The sequence below is a fragment of the Antechinus flavipes genome, chromosome 4 (genome assembly GCF_016432865.1).
Source record: "Antechinus flavipes isolate AdamAnt ecotype Samford, QLD, Australia chromosome 4, AdamAnt_v2, whole genome shotgun sequence".
In the NCBI taxonomy this organism is placed as follows: domain Eukaryota; kingdom Metazoa; phylum Chordata; class Mammalia; order Dasyuromorphia; family Dasyuridae; genus Antechinus; species Antechinus flavipes.
The window spans coordinates 283,747,436-283,767,257 of record NC_067401.1 but is presented as its reverse complement, the minus strand read 5'-3'; the positions used below and the strand labels follow the sequence as shown (position 1 = coordinate 283,767,257).

General features: G+C 34.8%; 1 protein-coding gene across 1 annotated transcript in view; it reads right to left on the bottom strand.

Annotated features, from left to right (window-relative positions):
• CRYBG1 (crystallin beta-gamma domain containing 1) overlaps positions 1–19,822 on the bottom strand; it is a 79,059-nt gene that overhangs the window by 3,636 nt on the left and 55,601 nt on the right. Inside the window, exons 17-20 of the mRNA XM_051997473.1 lie at positions 12,243–12,382; positions 10,684–10,807; positions 10,129–10,287; positions 7,539–7,701 (exon numbers count right to left, since the gene is read on the bottom strand). Coding sequence (XP_051853433.1) covers positions 7,539–7,701; positions 10,129–10,287; positions 10,684–10,807; positions 12,243–12,382 — 586 coding nt within the window. The remainder of the gene's footprint in view (positions 1–7,538; positions 7,702–10,128; positions 10,288–10,683; positions 10,808–12,242; positions 12,383–19,822) is intronic.

The window sequence follows — 19,822 nt, the reverse complement described above, 5'->3', positions numbered from 1 at the left end:
CCTCACCATTGAATCAATAAGCCTTGTAAAGGCAGGAGCAGTCCTTGAAAAATCTTGCACTGTTCCTCAAATATATAGGTACCTCAGTAAATATTTTCTGGATAAAAGCCTTGGTGTTATGGTACTAGAGTTCTCATTCCATTTGATTTAATCCAACAATCATTGTTGGTCTGTTCTAGCATGGTGCGAGGAACATAAACAATCTCTGACCCATAAGAAAATTTTACTCCACTGGAAATAGCCTAAGTTGGCTGTAAACTGAAAATTATGGCAAGAGCATGTCGACGATGGGGATAGGGAAAGGCTTCTGGTAGAATGTGGTTACCTGCACTCAGATCTGATGGAATATAAGAATTCTGAGAGACATGTGGGTAGGGAATGTATACCAAGCATGTCAGAGCTGATGTACATGCAAACAGGAGACAGCATGCAGGTTTGGGAGAACAAACAAGACAATTATCATTTCTATTAGATCATCCACAGGAAGTCAAGAAAGTGAAATAAGTGGAAAGAAAGATGGAAGCCAGATTGTAAAGGGCTTTAAATATAAAATTATTAATTTTAAATTTATTAAATATAATATAAAATTAAATTAATTAAATATAAAATTATTAAAATATAAAATAAAGTGAAGGAGTTTGTATTTTATCCTAAAGTTGTTAGTTGAACAGGGTAGTAATATGGTTAGATCTGTGGCTTAAGAAGTTGTTATAATAGTCCAGGTAGAAGATGAAAAATTTGAGCAATATATTAATATCACATGGAATATCTGGCTCCTAAATACAGCAAGTTAAGATGTAAAGAGGAAGCAGGCTTAGGGAAAATTTCATCTTAAAGCGAAGAATAAGTATTGTCCATTTTTTTTAAAGTGTCCATTGAACACTGAATAACAAAAAAAAAAACCCACTTCTATATTATAGGGAAAAGGAACAAAAGAATATTCAAAATATCTTTTTACAATACTTATTTCTTATTATTAAATGATATATATCTATAGCTATCTATATATATCTCTATATATGGGCAAATCTCAACTTTCATGGGGGATAACATTAAAAAAAAAAAACACAAAAGTAAAAAATGCAAATGCTGATATACTGAACCTATGGGAGATGGGATTAGAATCCTGCAAGTACCAAAAACTAATCTTTCACTAGACATTGCTGAAAATGATTTTCTACACATTTATAAGAAAATGTTAATTCTGATCATACGTGCTTTTTCTACAGTAACCATTAATTACCCATAAAATGTAGTACACAAAATAAAATTGGTGACATGCAAAACATTTTTCTTGCTACTAGTTTCCTAATGTTCTGTGACCTTTTGTGCTAATTTAAAAAAAAAAATTAGACAATTTTCATTTTTATACCACATGCAATCGAGAGTACCATAAATATTACAAAGTAAATACAATCCTTAAAACATTTTTATTAAAAAAAACATTTTTAAAACTTGAAACTTACTTCCACTGTTAAATAGTATAAGTGTATTATACTATAGACTACACTACTCTAAGCTCTACCGTAGCCTCCCTCTGGAAACCAAGGGAGATGTTACTGAGATTTTAGTATTGTTGAAAGACTCTTGAGACTGATTAGTTTTAAACTCATTTTAAAATTTTTTTTAAAAACATTTTTAAAACAGCATTTTTCTTTGCAAAAAAACAAAACAAAACAAAACAAAAAAAAACTGTACAACTAATGCAGAGAGCTCTTTATAACTAAACAAGTCCAGTAAAGCCCAGTGTGATACTGGCCCTCCACAAATACACATCTTGCCTCACATTTTTTTTTTTTTTACTACACATAATTTTGAATGTTTTCAGTTGCCAACACAACACAACACAAAAGTGAAAATGAGGTTACTAATAAAATCATGCAAAGCCTAAAGTCAAGAAAGTTAAACATGCTAATGTTAAGGACAGACTAATATATTATACCCTAGCACTATGAAGGATATAAAATATAAAAAAGTTATGAATATAGTATTCATGAGAAGCTTGTAATTAAAAACCCAGAAGTAAAGTTGGAATGATTTGGCAACATTTTTTACAGGCACAGATTGAATCTTACAGGTCACAATTTCCTTTTTTTCTCATTACTTTAGGATGGTAATCTGATTTTGTTTTGAGGTATATACATGATGATGACTTTTTCAGATTTTCACAGAAATGAAATAATAACAATCAGCATTAAGTTTTGCAAAATATTTTAGAAATATTGTCTTTTATCCTTACAACATTGCCCTGGGAAGTAGGGGCTTTTAAATTTTAAAGTCCCCATTTTTACAAGTGAGGAAACTGGGACAATACAAGTTAAATGACTCACCCAGCTAGTGTCTCAAAATTAAATTTGAACTTGGGTTTTCCCAGTTCCAGGTCTAGTTCTCTAGCCACCATATGACCTAAATGCTTGAATGGAATAATCCATCATAGAATTATGAGATCTTTATTTAAAGATTATTTAGTCTATTCACCTGTCTTAAGACAGAAATTCATACAAATTATTTTTGAGTAATGGGTATATATCACTTTATAAAAAGTATGCAGAAGAATCAATTATTAGAATGGAATTTAAGATAGACTTTCAATAATACTTTCCATGGATCATTTCAGAATGCTGAAGGACACTGGACCACTATCACCTGAAGAGCAATTAAATGAAATCCATCATGTATCTCATTAAGTAATAAATAAGCAAAAGTTAGAATAGGTGAAAATCCATCTTTTCATTTAAGAGCCCCACAGTTCTGCTCATTAGCTGTCTGTGTGACCTTAGGCAAGTTTTCTGAGTTTCGGGATCCTCATCTATAAATGAGATGCCGGTGATCTCTGAAGAACAATCCCAGCCCTGAGTTCTAGAGCAGGAAGCTAAGTTTGTATTCGTCTTTCTCGGTATATGGGATCACAGAGCATCATTTTATTATGTCCACAAGGTGGCAACCTTCTCATACATGAGATTTCCGTGTTTTCTTTTGTTAAGAAAAATCCAGGATATTGGCTAGTTTAGGTTATGCTAAACCTGCCAATGCCAAAGATAGAAACAATAACAGCAGGAAAAAAAACAATACATAGCATTTTTAAAGTGCTCTGAACCTTTTAAAGTGTTTAATAAGTGCTATTATTTCCATTTTATACATGAAAGCTAAAAGAAGTCACTTGCCCAGGGTCACACAACTATTAGCCATCTGAGGCTGTATTCAAACTTGGATCTTCCTGATTCCAAGTCCATAATTCAGTTTTTGAAAACAACTCCATTTTCCCTTTTGAAAAACCAGAAATCTAGCTTGAACATATTTATTAAGCTTCTCCTTGGCCTGATCCACCAGAACTAAATATCCTCCAACCCCTAACTATATATGTATCCTCCAAGATGGTTTTTGGCCCTCTTCCTTTTTGACATCATCATCATCATCATGGGTTTAACGATCATTTCTATTAGATCACCCATAGATCCATGTATCTGTCTCTAGAGTGATCTCTGCATCTCTGATTGCCTACTAGACATTTCAAACTGGATGTCCTGCAGGCAATTGTAAAGCAATATGTCTAAGAGAATATTTAGTAAAATCCCAAATTCACCCCTCTTTCAAATTTCTTGATTTCTATTAATGATACTACCTTTGCAGCCAACCACAGAAGCTCACAACCTCAGTATCATCCTTGACATTTCACTTTTTCTTCCCCATATAAACAATTACTTGCCTTATCTTCTTATTCATAACTCCATATTTCTCATACTGTCCCATCCTCTACTCACTTGCCTATACCACACTATTTCATGCTCTTATCACCTCTTGCCTAGATTATTGTGACAGCTTGTTAATTGGTCTCTCTGCCTCAAAATATCATCCCACTTTAATTCTTTATCTACACAGCTGCTAAAATGATTTTCCTAAAACATAGCTTTCACTACATCATCTTCCAATAAATTCCAATAGCTTTCAGTTGCTTTAGAATCAAATAGAAAATAAAGTTCTTTAAAAGCTGGCTCCAACATTTCTCCCTTTTACAAACCAAGTGTTCTAAGTCAAACTGAAATTCTATCTATTCCTCAGCCATGATACCTGATCAATCTCTTTTTTCTATCCCTTTCTGCTGGCTATTTCCATGCTGTGTACGCTTTCCTCATCTTTGACTCTTGTAAAATTTGTTTCCTTTAAAACTCAGCTCAAAGTCCATCTTCCACATAAAGCCTTTCTTGATTTTCTTAATAGTAAGTATTCTTCCCCCCACCAACTTTGTAGTTTTGTAATGGTTTCTTTTTGGTCCTTGTATTACCAACACCTATGCATATCAGTTGGTACAGAGCAGGTACTTAATCACTGTTTATCTACTCACTTAACAAATATATGTTGATTGATTAGAAAATGGAGAATCATAGTCCTCAAGTGACTTACGTGGAATCACTTAGCTATCTAGAAACAGAGCTCAAATTTATATAAAGTCTCAGTATTTTTCTCATATATTCAAGTTCTCCTTATTTCTAATAAGTTGGAGAACTCAAATTTACTGCAGTCATTTAGGGTAAAAAGAGAGGAATTCACATCATGCATTTTCTCTACTTTTTTATACATCTCATATGATATTTCCTTTACAATTACATGATTTTGGTTCAGTCCACAATTAATCCACATCTTATCCTAAATGTATTACCTCTTAAATGTTATTCTTTTTAATCTCACCATATTTCCAATAAATCAAGGTCTTTTTAAATTCAAACCTTTTAAAAATCTAATAAATGGCTTCCAATAGAGATCAATCATAAGCACTTATTTAACACCTACTATGTGGCAGGCCCTGACACAAAAACAGAATAGTTTTGTCCTCAAGTAGCTTGTATTATATTAAGGACAATAATATATGCACATGAAAGTCTATATTAAGTAAATAAAAGGTAATTTTGGCTGATAGAGAAAAAAGAAGAGAACAAGCATGTATTAAATGCTATATGTCAAGCAATAAAAACAAAACAGTCCTGCCTTCAAGAAGCTTACTTTCTATTATAGAAAATGTATACACAGTGGTCAAGACAAAGTAAATATAAGGCAATTTTGGAGGGGAGGGGAGAAAAGGGGAGAAGGAAATAATCATTCGTTAAGCACTAAGCACCATTAATATCAATGTGCTAGGCATTGTGATGAGCCCTTAAGAATAACTCATTTGATAAAGAATAATTCTCTGCCTTTGCTAAAGTCTGATGAATGTATTAGAAATGTTTTTCTAAGTTTTAAGCAAATAAAAAACCTTTTTAAAAAAGGTATGTTTTTTTAAGAAATTCTGCTTTGGTGATTTTTTTCTTTTGAAAACTAAAATCCATATTTACTCTGTTAATCCACAACTTTAGTAAAGAACCTGAGCCTATCTATGATGCTCATTTAAAATAAGGGGCACTGATGAAGTTAGGCTTTGTATTATCAAGACTTCATTAAATTTACAGAACATACTCTAGCCCATTTGTTTAGTGTAAGTAATCTAAACTCAAATTATTCTAAATTGCATGAATAAAAGACCCCTCTATAAAGTACTATTTTGACCAGCTCAATAGTGAATGAGAGCAATTTATTTTCTATACACATGCTATATTAACAAAAATTCTTTTGAAGAGAACTGGAGAGCAACCAGGAAGAACTGAACTATCCAAGAATAATGATATCTTTCACATGCTGCTAACTGTTATTTTAAACATTTCTGTCTACAATGTCTTTTTAACTTGTCCTGAAATATTACTGATTTTCCCCACAAGATTAATTTGGTTTGTAAAAATGTGGAGATGTACATCATCTCTGTTTTATTTCCATTTGCTTTAATGAGGAAAAAATGACACAGCTACATGGTGTATCTTAAACAAAAGAAATAAAAGATGAAGGAGATGAGGGACAGAGCAACATTTGTATAAAGGAACCAAGCTGGCCTGCCTTTGCCTTGTTGCATACATTTAGGATGCATGTGCCAACTTTTAAATAATAAGACAGGTAATAGAAATCATAATATTTAAAACAAGAAATCAAGAGGAATAATGATCTTGCAACCTGTTAAAAAAAAGTTAAAACATAATCAAGAAAATGCTAGATTGAAGTTTAGAAGACTAAGTTCAGATCCCAGGTCTAAAATTAGTTGTGTACAAGTCACTCAATCCCTCTGGCCCTCAGATTCTTCACCTGCAAAATGAGATGATTCAAATGGGTAACCTCTAAGACCTCTTCATAGCTTTAAATTTATGATCAAACTATCACTCTCTCCCCAGGTGAAATGTGTATAATCCCTGAAGACAGAGATTACCTTATTTTGTATCTATCCCACTCAGCCAGTATCTTGTCCATTGCACATAATAAAAACTTTTAAAATGTTTGTTGATTGAAATAGACTATGTAAAAGAATATGGATTGACTATCTATTTTAAGGTATCTAGGTGGTACAGCAAGGACTTGAAGTCATTTTCCTGAGTTCAAATTCAGCTTCAGACACTTTACTAGCTGTGTGATTCTGGGCAAGTCATTTAACCTTATTTGTCTCAATTTTGTCATCTGTAAAATGGGCTGGATAAGAAAATGGCAAATCACTCCATTATCTTTGCCAAAAAAAAAAAAAAAAAAAAAACCACCAAATGGGGTCATAAAGAGTCAGACACAAAATAACTAAATTACAACCCCTATTTCAAAAAATATTTTTTCCCTACACAAGCTTGAAAATAAAGCGCACATACCAGAAGTAAATATAAGGTAATTTTGGCTGGTAGGGGAGAAGGAAAGGGAACAAACATTTAATAAATACCCACTATGAGTTAGGTGGTAAAAACAAAACAGCCCTGTCCTCAGTGAGCTTATATTCTATGAGATAATGTGTACATACAGCAGTCTATACAAAGTAAACAAGGTCATCTTGGCTTGGTGGAAGACACATACAATGAAAAGAACATAGGACTGGGTTAAAAAGTTAAGAGGACCTCTCTGAGACTGATAATACTGATGACACTTACAGAACTACTCCGAAGAAAGTACTTTATAAACATTAAAGCAGAACATGATTTTTTTTCTCTTTTTAATCTTTTCTCATGCAGCATGATAAATATGGAAATATATTTAGAAGAATGTTTAACCTATACTGGAATATTTGCTGTCTGAGTGAGAGGGTGGATGGGAGTTCTCTAAAATTTGGAACACAAGATTTTTGCAGAAGTGAATGTTGAAAACTATCTTTGCATATATGTTGAAAATAAAAAGCTATTTTTACTTTTTTTAAAAAAAAAGTAAAACAGAACATGATATAATCAGAGGAACAAGTGATGGACTTGAAGTCAAGAAGACCTAATTCAAATGTTTGGCTTGGCTAATTACTTTATACTTCTCTGGGTCTCAGTTTCCTCATCTGTAAAATGGGATGTGGGGGTGAACTTATTGATCTCTAAAGTCAGCTTTAAATCTATAATCTGATAGAAATATCATCATACTACCTGTCACAGGCTCACTTAAGTTTTCTGCCATTAAAGAAGTCATCATTAAAATCATAATTCAGTGAAAGAAAAAAAAATATTTACCTTTGATATCTAAAACTAAATTTGGCTTCAACTTGCTATAGATTCTGCCATCAGACTTAATACTCCAGAACTGGCTGTCTTCATTTTGATCAAGTGCCAGACCCAGTTTAGAACCCGAGGTCACAAGACTTCCAACAATGGTCAAGCAGCAATCCTCGGCAATCTGTTCAAAAGAAAAATAAAATCCAACGGATTTTAGTTCTTAATGTTTGAGGTGCAGTGGAAAAGGTGTCAATCCTGGAATCAGGAAAATGAGTTCAAATTCTGCCTCAGACACTCACTCCTGGCTGGGTGATCCTGAACGAGTGATTTAACCTATATCTGTCTTATTTTTTCTCAATTGCAAAATGGAAATAATAACAATAGCACCTACCTCTGAGGATTGTGTGGACAGAATGAGATTAATTATAAAGCCTTTTTTAAACATTAATCTACTAAGTAAATACTATTATTATTATCAATTATTATCATAATTCCTCAGCTTCTAGACCAATAGAGAGCTTAATAGGCCTTTTCCCTTTTATTAGTTATGGAGGGACAGAAAAAATCTTTAGATGAAATCTCCACCCACCTTATCCAAGAGAATAAAATGTTAATGATTTCACTATTATATTAGTCTTTCTAATTTTAAAAGCAGAATAGCTAATAAACTATCTCACCACTGAAAACGTTTAAAAGATGATTATTAGTGTCTCTTACCTTTCCTCCAAAAGAAAGTTCTAAAAGAAGCCCAGTAAAAAAGGAAAACTACCTCTGGGGTGATACAAGACAATGATTTTATTGGACTATGTCTGCACCAAATGCATTATTCACAGATACTCTCAAAAGCTGTTATTCTAAACTCATTCTAATAAAAATTTTTATGACAATGCTACATCTTTTACAATGACACATACAGTTCTGTAGCTTATGCTTCCTCTAGTGGTACCCAACTCTGGCCCAGAGGTGAGCGGGGATTCTCTGGAGCCCTTTTAGTACTGTATAAACTTTGCAGGATTCTAGAAAGCCTGAAAGGTTTGTTATGTTAATGGAACCAGAGAAAAGCTGCATGTTTTCTGTCTGTTAAGGACCAGCCTACCTATGTCCAGAGAAACCCTTGGCCAGTAAGCCACAAGGTGATGAATTTTTCAAACCCAGCAGCTCTTTTAAGGTTTAGCCTCTCCTCAGCTATAAAAAAAAAAAAATCACATTACTGGGTTCGGTGCTTAAACCAAAGAACTCGAAAATGAAATACAAACACATTCTCTTCAATGGAAGCTGAAGTGAGGAATGGATTTAATGATACAGTTATTCCTTTATTCTCTACCATCCTAAATATTACTGACTAAATTCAAGGCAGTTCTATGTCTTTGCCAAAATGTTCTGGCCTAAAGCAATATTGCTGTGAAGCATACTGTTCCCTTGTCTAGCTTAAGATAATGTTGGCATCCTTTTCAGTTCTAATCTCTCTGTTAATCCCTTTTCTCAGCGTGTCCCTTCCTTGCATGCCCAAACAGTACCTTCTGTTTATAAAAAGGAAGGCTTTTTCACTTCGAGCATAACAGATGAAATTAAGACATGAATTCCCCTCCCTCTCAGAGTCATTTTCATAAGGTTGTGAATATATCTTTGGCTGATTCATTATTCTTGACATTTTTTTTCATTCAAACTCAAATAGTCACAGGCTAAAACTGGAGCATTTAAAATATTACATGAAAAATGTGAATGAGCTTTCCTATTTTACAGTCTTTACCCTGGAGGGTAGACGTGGTAGTGGAGCAGCTGAGGAATGAATGCCCCAGGCCTGGAGTCAGGAAAACTCCTTTTCCTGAGTTCAAATCTGGTATCAGATTCTTACTAGCCGAGTGACCCCAGGCAAGTCAGTTAACTCTATTTGCCCAAGTTCCTCATCTGTAAAATGAGCTGGAGAAGGAAATGGCAAAAACCATTCCAGTATCTTTGCCAAAAAAAAAACCAAAAAAACAAATGGAGTTATAGAGAGAGATGTGAGTAAACAACTGAGAGGAGGGTGACAGATATTTATCCCTCTTCACCTCCAAGAGAAATAAGATGAATATACATATATATATATATATATATACATATATATATATATATATATATATATATATGTATATATATATATATATATATGTAGTTGTTTTTTTAAATAAACCTAATGACATAGAAAACCAAGAAGGCAATGTGTGCCTTGCAGCATTCTTTAATAACTTAGAGTCTCACATCTCAACCACACTGTTTGACTATAAAAGCTACAGTTGGGAAACAGAAATGCAGATTTGTATTTATTAGCTCCTTCTGTTCTTAGTTAATGACAGCACAAAGTAGATTAAGAAGAGGGTTGCACAAATATGAGTGTTTCCTTTTTTTTGTTGCCATATAACAGAGGGGGAAAACATAGTGAAAATGATGCAAATGTATAGAGTTGATACTATATGAAACTAGTTCAGGAACTGAAAGGGGAGGGTACTCTCCCAGAGCAAGGGAATTCTTCTTACATAAGCTATGGTTTGGACAGAATGTCCTTTGGAGGAAGCCCTTTAAAGGCAAAGTGGCAGCTGAGTCTCATTGTCCAGTCCCAAAGTCTCACCCTGCATTTGATGCATCCTTCTTGATAAATCCATATCTGATCATCTGCTCCAACATCCTCCATCACTTGTATCCTTAGAAGCTTCAGATCCTCCAGGTTTCCATTGGTTGACATGAATAACCCCGTGGCTTTATTTCGAAGCCTGAAGTAGATCCGTTTCTGAGGAAGCAGAAACAGCAACAATGAAATACTATTGGGAATAGTATTGATTAGCTCCACAGCTAATGGAGAAGGAGGGAGAGTTAGGATGCTGGCTTGTCTCAGAGAGTCTCAAGTTCTTTCAATGAGGGAAACAAGATGAAATTCTCAAAGAAGGACCACAAGTGTTGGGAACAGTTCACATTCTAAGGCTAGATGTGTCAGCACTTTTAGAATAGCCCTTAATTCAGCCAGGAAGGGAGACTAAATGTAAAGTGACTCAAACTTATTAGCTGTGGATAATATTCTGAAATTAAAGGAATGCCGGGAAAGATGAGTGGAAGAGAGAATATGCAAGGTATCAGATCACACTCATGATGAAAGTTCATGGAAAATGCTAAGAAAAAAAAAACTCACCTGAATAAAAGGTCTAAGAGAACCTATCTGGCGGCAGCCACTGAATTCATACCAATTGGATACTTCTGCAGGTGACAGCAAGATCTGCCGCCCCCTATAATTGCTGTATTCATAAGTGACCCATCTGGGGAGAAAAAAAGATAAGCTATTAATCAGTAACAACATTTGTATCAAAAGAAACATAAATTGCATTCATTGTTGGAATTGTTGGAAACTTTCTAGAATAATTCTTCCAAATTATAAATAAAATTAAAATCTTATCTCACCTACTTGTCTTTTCTTAAATAGTCTAAAATGGCATCTTGAAAAACATTTAACTATAAGCAACAATCTAAAGGGTATTTTTCTTTAAAAAAAAAAAAACACGAGTATTTCCCTTACAAAGGGGGAAGTAGACAATAATGCTCACGATTCTTTTAGTGAAATAACTCATCTAGCCTTATGAGCCATTCCCACTCTGTATAGTTGGTGAAGTACAAGAAAGAGCTCTCAGAATGACTCACAATCACAACCTTTTTGAATAAAGGCAGTCTCTGTTTCAAACCCTAGAAGGAAGACTGAAGCTTGGAGTATGTATGCCTAATGATACTTTTCTCAATCAAGGCACACTCCAGAAGTGTTTTTTTTTTTTTCAAATGTGGATGGACATCAGAAGGTTACTCTTGTCCATTCCATCTACTCCAATAACTTACATCATTCCTGTGACTGTGAAACTATGGATGGGAAATCCTAACATCATAATTCTGGTTTTCTCCTAGCCAGGAAAAAAATTAGGGGTAAAGGGAAGGATATGCAAATAGTTAAATCACAGCCACAAAAACTTCTGGATTTGTAAAATAATTTTGTGTGTGTGTGTGTGTGTGTGTGTGTGTGTGTGTGTGTATGTATGATATATTAGAAGTAATAATGCCTAATGGCACCACTATGTAATGTTCAATATATTTTTAAAAATAAAATACTTTCATTATTTTTTTTTACTGAGATCACCTAAGCTATATAAGTCCATCAAGCTCTTCTACTGAAATCTAAGTTTCTTCAAGGCAAGAACTTTCCTTTTTGTCCTTATATACCCAATGACTCGCACAAGTACTTGGCTTTTATCTAAACTTTGCATTTCTTCCGATAACTAAAACAGTAGAGTTAGACTTTTAATAAATGAATGAGTGAATGAATAAATGAATGAATGGCTAACTTTGAACAGACTTATTTGTGTGTCCTAAGAGGCACTTGCTAACTTATTTTCATTTTTAGTCATGAAAGGAAATCAAAGTAACCTTATGATTCATAATTCTCACTAATATATTTGATTCTTTTTGGTAGTCCAGATCCATGATTTCATTAGCTTAGGAAACTCATGATAGCTACAGTCAAACTATAACATGTACTTGCTTTGGAGAGATTTTAAAATTCTTATTATAAAACTTAGTTCATGAAAGACAAATTTGTACATTGGTCAAGATAATAGAACAGAAATCCTTATGAATACAAAGAACACCAGTTTCTCAATGTGATAGTGTTTTTGGTAGCGCAAAAAACAAAAAACAAAAAAGTTAGCTTACATGCCGCCAATAACCTGGACAGAGCGTATTTGAGTGTTGAATCCCAGGAAGCGGAGGTTGACTACTTCTTCATTAAGTTCAATTTTTTTTCCTTTGAAGTCTTCTCTTTCAAAAAGAACTATTACTGGTTCTGAAAATTCCTGTTTTTAGGAGAAAAGAGAATGCTTAATTGTTCATTCTAGCATAATTGTTAGAATTTATGTGAAGGATATTTGGATATGTATGTATATATCTAGTTATATAAATACATATCTATATAAGAATCGATAAAAATACAAGATCTGTCAGATTCAGCCAGCTAATAAATCCCCCCTTCTAAAGAACCTATATATTTTGTCTCCAAAATGATTTTTTTAAATAATTCTACAGATAAATAAAAGGGTTGCTTGGGGGAGGAATATCTAGGTAACAGACCTAGGTAATTGTATATGTAATTCTTTTGAAAATTGTAATAGGAAAGGGGGGAATCTAGGCCTAAAGAAATTTGTAAAACAACATAACAGCCATTCTGATGGAGTCTGCGTATAATCTGGCCATTTTCCTTGATGGATCGAAAAACTCTTGGCACAGAATGCTACCTGAACTAGGCTCTGTCAGTGTTCCAGTGTGCATTGTAATCAAAGTAATCTCTCCATGCAGAAAATAGACTAAAGTTGCCTTCTAGATGACTTTATTTGCATGTGTCCCCAAGTCAATCTTTAGAAGAAAAATTACAGTGAGGAAAAAAAAAAGAATTATCAAGTGCACACCTGCTTCAATTGATATCAGAGGAAAAAGAAACACAAGAAGAAGGAAAACTCGTATTGCCATAGTACGAAAGCCCATAGACCCAAGAGGAACTTGCTCGGTTTCATCTGAATTGCAGAGAAATCCTTATGTTCCCTCACCAACTTCTCATAATAAATACATCTGAGATCATAAACAATACATCAAAAAGCCAGCTGAAGCTTGCAATGTTTTCTTCCCCCAGATTAAAGTTTCATGTCATGGGTGTGGAACCTAACTGCCCAATTTATGTGGACAGGCCCCAACATGCAAAAAAAAGCATTTTGTGGCTCAGCAAACAAAGAATATTATTAGGTAGTAGAAATGGTCTGCGTGGTCATCAGGAGCATTAAGTATAACAAGCGTGGGCTGTATAAAATACCACAGGGGGCCATCATCATCACATGTCTAAATCAATAGAGTCTTGGAGAAATAACCCAATAACCTTGGATTTCTATAATCTTTGGAGACACTCCAAATTTTTTTTTTTTTAGATTCTTAGCTTAAATGACCTCCCAGTGAGAGCTCAACTCTCCTTAGCCATGAATCAAATTCAAATTAGGCCATTTAAAAATCTCAGGCACCATTAGGATTCAAGCTCTCCAATTCTGGGAAAAAAAATACTGGTTTCCTCCCGTGAGTGCTCACAACAAAGGAATACTGTGTGGTAGTCAGCAAATGTATGTGCACACACATGCCAGTGTCTGGCTACAGGGAGGAATCTGACATTTTTGTTAGGAGCAGAGCTGTGGGGAGCCCCTTGGGGGCTGAGCGGTCCTGAATTCCTGCCTTCTCTTGGTATATAATGATCATAGTAACAGCTGACACGCTGGAGTGCACCTTGCTTCACTTTATCTCATCTGATTCTCCTAACAGCCCAGAGATGTAGGTGCTATAGGAATCCTCTGTTCATTTCAGAGATGGGCAATCACCGAGCTCTAGGACGGGCATCCCAACCCGACTTCAAGGGTGAGCACTCTATCCATTCTACCAGGCTGTACACATTGAGTCACTGCAGAGATAGGAGGAACCTCTGAGAAATCATCAATATGAAACCTCTCTACTTCCCCAACTGGAGGGTCTATCCAAACAACCCTCTGTCATGGCGACAAACGCTGCACTGAAAGCTCACCCAGCAGTAAAATAAAATGAAGTTTATAGATCATTTTAAAGGCTGAAAAAAATAACATAACTAACCGCAGACAAACCAAGTCTTCTCAAGAGGGCCAGCTACTAAAAACTTAAAAGAAAATGGAAAATGATAGACTATCAGACCTTGAAAACATAATTTATGGGTAGGAAACTTCAACAAGTGAGAACATCTCAGGAAGGTTTTGATACAATGCATTGTGGGAGTCAGATCCCATAAGTAGAACTCAGGGAGATTGTCCAGTTTCAATTGTATTGAATTTTACTGCCAAATATTTTTTGAAGTTAACTGTACCATTAGCTAGGTACCAGAAATTTTCTTTACACAAAGGATTTTATTTAAAATGCTAGTCAGCCATTTATTCATTCACTATTTATTTACTTAATAACTGGAATTTAGCCAGTATCCATAAGCTTGCTGAGGTTTCCTATTCACTTTTGGATGAAGGCCATTCCTAAATATCTTATACATCTGTATGGTCCTTTGTGCTTTGCAAATAATTTCTAACAGTGTCTGTACTGTATGCTTTCATGTCCCAGCTCTAAATATATGCTCTTCTGAGCCTATCAATTCATTTAGCTTCATAATAACCTCATGAGATGAGAGCAACCATCATGAAACTCCCCTGACTTCCTCTGCTCAAATTCCATCTGAGAGAAACTTTTTCAGGTACTCCCATCTACATGTATCTTATATGCACGTAATTGTCTGCTTATTGTCTCTACTTTCATCTTATGCAGACCTCCTACTAAACTATGAATTCTTTGAGGGCTGAGAGAGTGCCCAAGTTATTACCTTGCTTTATAACCCCAGCACTTAGCCCAGTATCTTGTACATACTATGTGCTTAATAAATGGTCATTGATCAATTATCTCCCAAGGAAAGATCAGATTAGTTGCTTCTTTCCCTGTGCCTCAGTTTATTTATTTATATAATGAAGAGATTGGACTATAAGCTCTCTCAAGTGTCTTTTAGCTCCAAATTCAACCTTTGTAGTTTGTACTTTAAGCTCCAAATTCTAGTCTCTGTGTTTTGCTCAAGGTTAGAGAACTAGTCAGTGAAAAAAATAAAGGTTACCAGATGTACCTTTGGTGCAACTTTTTAAAAGAAGCAAAGGGGCTTATTTCTCTGAAATTTCTCATTGTGCCACAGAGTTTCTGTGTTCTCCACTTAACAAAACTGTGTATTCCCCAAACAACTACATGCCCTGACAATATGTAACAATACATATACAAAATATTCCTTTTAGGGGAAAAAAAAAAAAGGATTTTCAAAACCCACCAGATTTTCTTTGAGATTTTTATCCGCAGTTAAAAATAAATAAATAATGAATGGATGATTCTGCCCGACCATGTCAGGATATATCAGAAGACTGTAGAATGCTAAGATCAACAATTTCTATGGGGTCGTGCTCTATGCAATTTTTGTGTCTTTTTATTAGGAAGGTTTCTGTGGCACCTCTTATTCTATGAGTAATAACCTTATGGGAATTATCATTGCTTCTAGGAAAGCCATGACAACTGCCTACTCTATAACTCCACTCTGAATTGCTTAGGAAGATTCTGAAGATCATGGGGCATAAGATACCAGACATCAGGGTCCTTTCTTGAACTCAACTGCCAACCATTCCAACTCCTACTGCAGAGAGTGCAGCTCCATTGGGCTGGCCATACTGTTCAAATGCCAAATGTACATTTGTCAAAAAAAATTATTTTATGAGGGCAAGCACTCACAGATCAGAAAAAAGCAATAAAAGGACATTCAAAGTCTCAAGAATTTTGGAATTGACTGTATGAATTGGGAGACATTGGCACAGTGCCACCAAGCATGGAGTGCCTGAATCAGAGAAGGTGTCATGCTCTATGAACAAAGTAGAAATGAATTAGCCCAAAAGAAACTGAAAATGTGAGAAATTAAAGAAGCTACCCCAAATGTTCATAGGGACTATTTGTATCTGATCTATCACATTGGTCTGATCAGCCACAGTCGGACACACTATAACTCAACTCTAACATTGGGATATCATTTTGGACCTCTGAGAATGAAGGACAACAACCAATTATTGTAACTCTTAGATAAAAACTTCCCTAGCTACCATTCCCAATATATGTACTGTCTTCTCCTCCAGGAACTAAATGTAAGTTATGGAGCATAAAAACTGCCTACTTTTGTTTTGGGAAGCACATGGTAAATACTTGACCAATACTTTTTTTTTCCCCTTAATACGTATGTGGACAAATGATGATTAAAGGGTACCAATAAGCTGGACACAGGAGTATATGATTGCAATTCCAGCTACTAGGAAGACTGAGCCTGGCAGATCTTTCCAACGCAAGAATTCTGAGCTTCAGTGGGCCAAGCCCATCGGATGTCCAGATTAACACCAACAATATATTGTGAGCCTCTGGAAGTAGAGGGCCCACAAATTGGAAAAAAAAATAGGACAAAGCAACTGTGTCTATCAGTATTGGGACTGGGCCCATAAGTATTCCAGTCTGGGTGAATTAGGGAGATTCAATTAAAAAAAAAAAGCAGGGAAATGGAAGGGAATAATCATTTACATAGTGCCTGTTATGTGGTCAGTATTTTTTTTTTTAACAAATATCTCATTTGATCCTCATAAATAACTTGAACTTCAGAACTACAAATCCACGGTTTGGATAGATGATTCATAGTTCTAAATGAGCAAAGTAGGTGCTCATATTTTTATCCCCACTTCTACAGTTGAAAAAATTAAGGCATATTAAGGTTAAATGACATGCCCAAAGATAGTCAAAGAGCTAGTAAGTGTTTGGGGCCATATTTGAATTCAGATCTTCTTCACTCCAGGTCTGGCTCTCTATCCACAATGATGTCACCAGATGCCTCAAAATTAACAACAACAACAATAATGGGAAGTGCTAATTCTAAAATCAAGAAGGATCATTTGAAGTTTTTTGTGTCATTCTATGGATTCAAATCCAGCCTCAGACCCTTACTAGCTGTGTGATTATGAGGAAATCATTTAACTCAGTTTGTCTCACGTTTCTTCAATTATAAAATGAGGTGGAAAAAGAAATGGAAACCATTTTAATATCTTTGCCAAGAAAACTCCAAATGAGTTCATGAAGAGTTAGACAATGGAAAAAACGACTAAATAACAAAATGATTTTAAAAAAAAACCCATCACTAATACAGAGACTCAGGCAGAAGCTATTTTTTTCCTTCTTATCCAGCAGGGGAAGGTCTTTAGGACCAAGTAATGTTTTATTTCCATAATTACTGCAGAACTCATCATTGTAAGGCCAATTATAATAATGATTAACAGAAGCATCTAAAATCTGTTTCTAATCTCTCCTATTTTTTTGCTTTACTGTTTGTGTACAACAGGGCACACAGCATAGTACCATTGTACATAATACATTCTTACTAAATGCTTGTTGAATGACTTCCAGATTTAGAATTAGAAGGGCCTGGGTTTCAAAGTCCATTTCTAGCACTTTTAATAGCTGTATGGAGGAAGTGTATATGGAGGTGGATATGAGAGAATTGTCATCTTTTTCTTCTTCTTTCCAATCAGAGTAATACTTGCACTACCTACCTCATGAGAAGGTCAAATGAGATAACAAAATGTGCTTTGCAAATTTTAAAGGCCATAGAAATAATATTATCATCACCACACTGTTGTCATTTTATATCCAGTATCCACCCAGGCATATATGGAGCTACACTTTGTCCTCAGCTGAAATGCGTGCTCCTTCCCTTGCAAATAAGAGTTCCCCTTTGTGGGGGAAAAAGTGTCACCAAGGAAAATGAAATGAGAATTTCAAAGGTTCATACCACTTGAAAAAATTCAGATTTATTATTGTTGTTTAATCATTTCAGTCGTTTCCAACTCTTCATGGCCCCATTTGGAGTTTTATTGACAAAGCTATTGGAGCAGTTTGCTAGTTCCTTTTCCAGCTCATCTTACAGATGAAGAAACTGAAATAAACAGGATTAAGTGACTTGCCCAGGATCACAAAGGCCAGATCTGAATTTAGGCCTTCCTGACTCCAAATCCGCTCTCTCCATTGCACCGCCTAGCAAGCCAACCCATTCAAAAGAAATCTTTTCTGCTTTTCCAACAGGAGCCAAATTTCAGAGAGAAGACTCTTTAAAGACAATGCATTGTGAGACGGATGATTCACAGTTCCAAGGATATGCTGTCTTTAATGTTAGACATGTTAAGACATATAACATTAAGTTACACGCTGAAGATTAAGACACATAACATTACAATCTTTGAAATTACCAAGGCCAAGCAAACGTCCATTCTGATAAAGCTACTTTTTTTTTAAAAGCCCAAATATCAAAAAAAAAAAAAAAAAAAAGCCCAAATATCTTCCTCTTCATTTGTCTCATTAGGAATAATCTCGATGGAGCTGTCATAAGCCAAGGTATTTTATTTTCTGTTCTTCCATTTATTTTCAGTAATTACTTAAGCTATCTGAAATACAGTTAAGTTATATGATTTGGTCTTATGGGGAAACTCCCCCCTCCCCACAAAATCTGAGTTGATTCCACAGGGAAAAGCAAATTTTAATAGCTCTCTCACAGAATATAAATTAAAACCTGAATTCCTAAGCTTGGCTGGCATTCAGGCTTTAATCTAACTTTATCTTCTGCTATCCTCCCATATAGATTCTCGGCTTTAGTCAGGCTGGTCTAATTGCCCACCCCCCTCAAGTCCTACCCCCAATCCTCTGAAATGCCTAAACTGCCTTATGCATTCACAACACATTTTCTACTTTTGTTCATACTAGTCACCTCGCTGACACACCTCTCTATTCTGCCTGTCCAATTCAAACCCATTCTTTAAAACCCAGTTCAAATGCTATCTCTATGAAACATTTCCCTAGAGATCCTAAGAAACTGTGAATTTTCTCCTTTGAATTCAGGTATTACTTATTTATATGTGCCACTTATTTGGCAATCAACATCTGTTATTTTATGAATTCAACAAATTCATATGTTGTCTATACATGTCCTGTTACTTCTACCAGAATTACAAACTCTATAAGGGCAACTCACAATTGTCCTCAGATCCTAGGTACCGCTCTAGGTCCAATGGACCTTTGCATACAGGGGTGCCCCAATAAATATTTTATGATTAAGTCTAGCCTTGTAATCTTCCAACACTAATTTTTATCTTGAAATTCAACTGATACCAAGTTCCATGTTGGTGGGGCTAAGGGGATAAACAAGTTTTACAGATTAATTGAGGGACTGCAGAATAGTATAAACATTTTAAAAAATAGAATGGTACTGTGGGATAAAGCAAAAGAAAAGAAAATTATGACCAGGAATCTATCCAAAAAGAAAGAATAGGGCCCCCAAAAAAGAATTCATAATTGATCTAATGTAAATAGCAAAACAAACAAACAAACAAACAAACACCTTCATATCTAATAATTAGCAAAGGTCTGAATAAATTATGGTATATTAACACCAATTAGAGTATTATAATTAATAAGTCTATAAGGAAATATGAAAGGCCTAATAATGTATAGTAAAAGAAGAACCAAAAGCATATAATATTTGAATTATAACTACAATTTAAACAAATAAAAGGATAGAAAATAGAAAAAAAAAAAGGAAAACAAACAAAAGGCAGCAAAATTCAGGGAAGCTTGGAGAGCCAGAA